Source organism: Brassica napus, chromosome C7 (assembly GCF_020379485.1).
Source record: "Brassica napus cultivar Da-Ae chromosome C7, Da-Ae, whole genome shotgun sequence".
In the NCBI taxonomy this organism is placed as follows: domain Eukaryota; kingdom Viridiplantae; phylum Streptophyta; class Magnoliopsida; order Brassicales; family Brassicaceae; genus Brassica; species Brassica napus.
Genome location: NC_063450.1, coordinates 46,445,658 through 46,449,271, shown reverse-complemented (window position 1 = coordinate 46,449,271; position 3,614 = coordinate 46,445,658). Strand labels below are relative to the sequence as shown.

Here is a 3,614-nt window from a genome sequence, read left to right as displayed (position 1 = left end):
CAGAAGAACAAAACCACTGTATAAAACCAGCTTTAAACAGGTATCTTTCAGACTCCAGCTTAGCCAGATTATCTCCTAGTGTCTTGGTGAGAGTTACACTTTGTTGGAACTTCAGGTTGATGGTCTCCTCCCAAGGAAATAAAAGGCCACATACTGACCACTTATAAATTTCAGGTGACACAAACAAATCCAGTTACCATCCATGGTTTTGAAGTATACGGCACAGGTGATGAAGAAATCCAGGGCAGTGTGAAGGCAACAGCTACCAAGAAAGCTACTGAAAGTATCCATGCAAGGATGATAACCATCCATGATTAAAGACATAACACATATAAGCATCGACTGCATGATCACTTAAAACACACAGCATTGTCGCAAAGCTTTTCCGGTATACAAACATATACTTCCGCTAAAAATTGTCTTAGGAGTAAACGGAAACACATCAAGGCATGGTAAGTAGAAACTTTGTAAGCACATATCTTAATAGATATTATGAAAACATAATAGTTCTGAAAGAGAGCTGTCTCCCTGTGATGTGTTTATCCATTGGCAGATAAGAAGATGAAGCAACCCGAAGGAGGAAAGAAAGCAAGCATAAAACATAAGTTCAAAGAAAAGAAACAAAAAAAGATGGCGCCCACCGTGGGGCTCGAACCCACGACCACAAGGTTAAGAGCCTTGCGCTCTACCAACTGAGCTAGACGGGCTTTGTGATTACTAATATGAAATGACCTATATATCAACCATACAAAGTTCAGTGCAAGTCGAAACAATGACGAATCTCAAATTTCCTGAAGCTATCTTCAAGTTTTGAACAAATCCCCATTGCTACAACTTTATTTGTGCTGTATAATTTAGCAGATGAAAGCTGGAAATTTTCAGCGTCTTATCTTTTAATCAAAAGTCAAAAAACACTCGCTACAATTCTCCATGGACAAGTTTATGCAATCTGTCTGAATAAGATTTCGGGATAAATTTGGCTAATACAGAACATCTGTGCCTAGTTAATACATAAAGTTTCAAGCTTCTCAACATTAACATAAAATCTAAAGCAAGTCGAGCTGTTTCCAACACTTATCACCTTACAGATCCACAAAACACCCACAAACAGATTCATAAAAAACGAGACTTTCATAAATCCACCACAACTTTTGTAACAGTTACATATCTCAAAACCTCAAAAAAGAAAATTAAAACAACAAAGCAGAACCAAAGCTAAGATCCTCAAAAAGACAAAACCTTTCAACCATTTTCAAAGCTCGTCTTCATCCCTCAAATACTCTCCAATATCAGCCTGATGAAGCACAACGATACCATTCGGATCCAACTTCCGACAGTCCTGCGTACTCTTCGCCGCAATACCAAACCCCAACGGAACATCAGACATGGAGAACACGACAACTCCATCTCCGGGGACGATGCTATCAGTAATCCTCCCTAGCCCTCCTTTCAGCACGTGGTTCCCGTAGAGAAACGACATCTCCGAGGTGGGTTTCAGCCACACCTTGTGCTTCGCGTTCGCCGCCAAGAGGTTGAGCGACATGATCGTCAGGTGGAAGCTCCCCGCGTGGGTGTACTTCCCGATGCAGGTCCCGAGGGAGACCAGGCTTTTGCGGGAGATGTTCGTGGCTCGCTTCACGAGGGACTCGCTCGCGTAGTAGACTCTGTTCTTCTGGAGGCGGAAGCAGTAGCGGCCGGGATCTGATTCGGGTCCTTCGTGGGAGGGGTTCTCGACGATGTTCTTGAGGTTGTTGCCCACGAATTTGAAGATCTTCTCGAAGACGACGGTCGTCTCGTTCTCGTCTAAAGGCCTCATTTTTTTTTGGAGAGAGAGGTGGTTTAGGACAAGGAAGCAGCGCTCTGTTTTGTCTGAGATTTGAGTTCTCTTTTTAGGGTTTTAGGGCCGATGAGTTTTTATAATTTCGAATTTGGTCCTTTTGAAACAGGTATTACTAATTTAACCCCTGAGTTACAAAAAGAAATTCACCGTTCACCCGAATAAAGTTTTACGGAAACCTTAAGATAATCCATTCACTCCAAAGCAGGTTCACAAGACCGTAACCCTCGACCGATTTTTTCATTCTGCAGACCAATTTTTACAAATTCACCGGAATCGACTGCGTCACTCACGAGTGAACTGGGAAGAAACTTGCTGTAGGAGATGGATTACATCAATCCAATGTAATATGGCTCGCTAGATCGGCTCAACAACTTGTTACTACAATTCAAATGCCACGAGCTTCGCACACCAGCCCGGCTTGATAGATCACCCGATGACTCAAGCCACTGACATAGGGCAAGAAGAAGACGAGGCTCATGTATAAAAAAGGAAGACAAAGGTAACAAGGAAAGAGAGACTTAAACACACACACAGAGACAAACCACTAGAAATTAGGATTTTAGTTATGACTTAGACCATGATTAACGCTGAAACCAAATGAGTTTTTAATTTTTATTTTTTTAATTTTTTTTGTTTGAATAAAAAAAAAATTAAAAACCAATCAATCGTGGGCCGTCACGTGTCAGTGGGATTCGCGAACAGTGCAAAAAACCGGCGAACATCGATTCTTATTCTGGCATTTCTGCCACTGATTTTTTTCTTCCTGTGTGTCTCTCCACCCTTAAAAAACCCACTAAAACCCCATTAAAAACCCCGATAATCCTGCCCTTATCCTTTCCCGCAAACTTGTATTTTTTTGGCAAACTCCGACGAGTGCCGACTTATTTTTCTCTTTGTTCACACTTTGTCACCTTTTTTGGTCAATAAAAAACGATTTTGAAATCATCCACAATTAGGGCTGGCCAAAAAACACGATTCCAAAGAACAAAATCAAATCCGATTCAAAAAAATAGTACCGAACCCAAACCTAAACTGGTTCAAAATTTTAGTATCTAGAAAACTGGAGCCGAATCCGAGGCGAACCGAAATATTTCAGGTTTCATAATAGATCCGAATCAGAAATATATATATATTACTTATTTTTAGATTAAATATCCAAAAAATAACCAGAATATATAAGAGATTTTGAAGTTATCCAAAATAATTGAAAATATATACAAATAATCTAAATGAAATATCTAAATAGCTAAACAATCAAAACAACAAAAGTACTTCAAATATCTATTGATTTTCCAAATATTCAAGCTAAACTAATTTTTATGTTAAGTTTAAAATATAATTTAAATGAGTTATTCGAACCCAAACCAAACCCGTAAAAATCTAAACCAAAATCGAACCGAAATTTAGAAATACCAGAACGAGACTGAATTCTTCAACTCTGAAAACTGAATAGAACCGAGCCGAATTGGAATGAGTATCTAAACATCCAAACCGAATAATTTGAACCGAATTCGAATGAGTATCCGAACATCCAAACCAATTAGATCGAATTTGAATGGTTATCCAAACACCCTATCTACAATTGAGTTTTGTTTTTCTTTACGAAGTCCGACTTAGGTGATGAGTGTTTCAATAGTTTTTAGTTTTAGTTTTTGGTTTTTAGATTTTAGTTTTTAGATTTTAGTTTTTAGATTTTAGTTTTTGGTTTTCAGCTTTTGGTTTTTGGTTTTTGGTTGTTATATTTTGGTTTTTGGTTTTTGGTTTTTTGTTTTGC

The 3,614-nt window shown here is 38.6% G+C and overlaps 1 protein-coding gene and 1 non-coding gene across 2 annotated transcripts; both read right to left on the bottom strand.

Annotated features, from left to right (window-relative positions):
• Positions 1-634: 634 nt before the first annotated feature.
• On the bottom strand, positions 635-707 carry TRNAK-CUU. Its single transcript has one exon. It is a non-coding gene; the product is annotated as a tRNA-Lys (tRNA).
• A 405-nt stretch (positions 708-1,112) lies between these two features.
• Positions 1,113-2,243, bottom strand: LOC106445826 (60S ribosome subunit biogenesis protein NIP7 homolog). The gene has a single exon (XM_013887465.3). The coding sequence runs from the start codon at positions 1,814-1,816 to the stop codon at positions 1,253-1,255; it is 564 nt and encodes a 187-aa protein (XP_013742919.1). The 5' UTR covers positions 1,817-2,243; the 3' UTR covers positions 1,113-1,252.
• Between the last annotated feature and the right edge of the window lie 1,371 nt (positions 2,244-3,614).

Coding starts and splice junctions, on each gene's coding strand:
- LOC106445826 (XM_013887465.3), bottom strand. CDS start 1,816: ATGAGGCCTTTAGACGAGAACGAGACGACCGTCGTCTTCGAGAAGATC.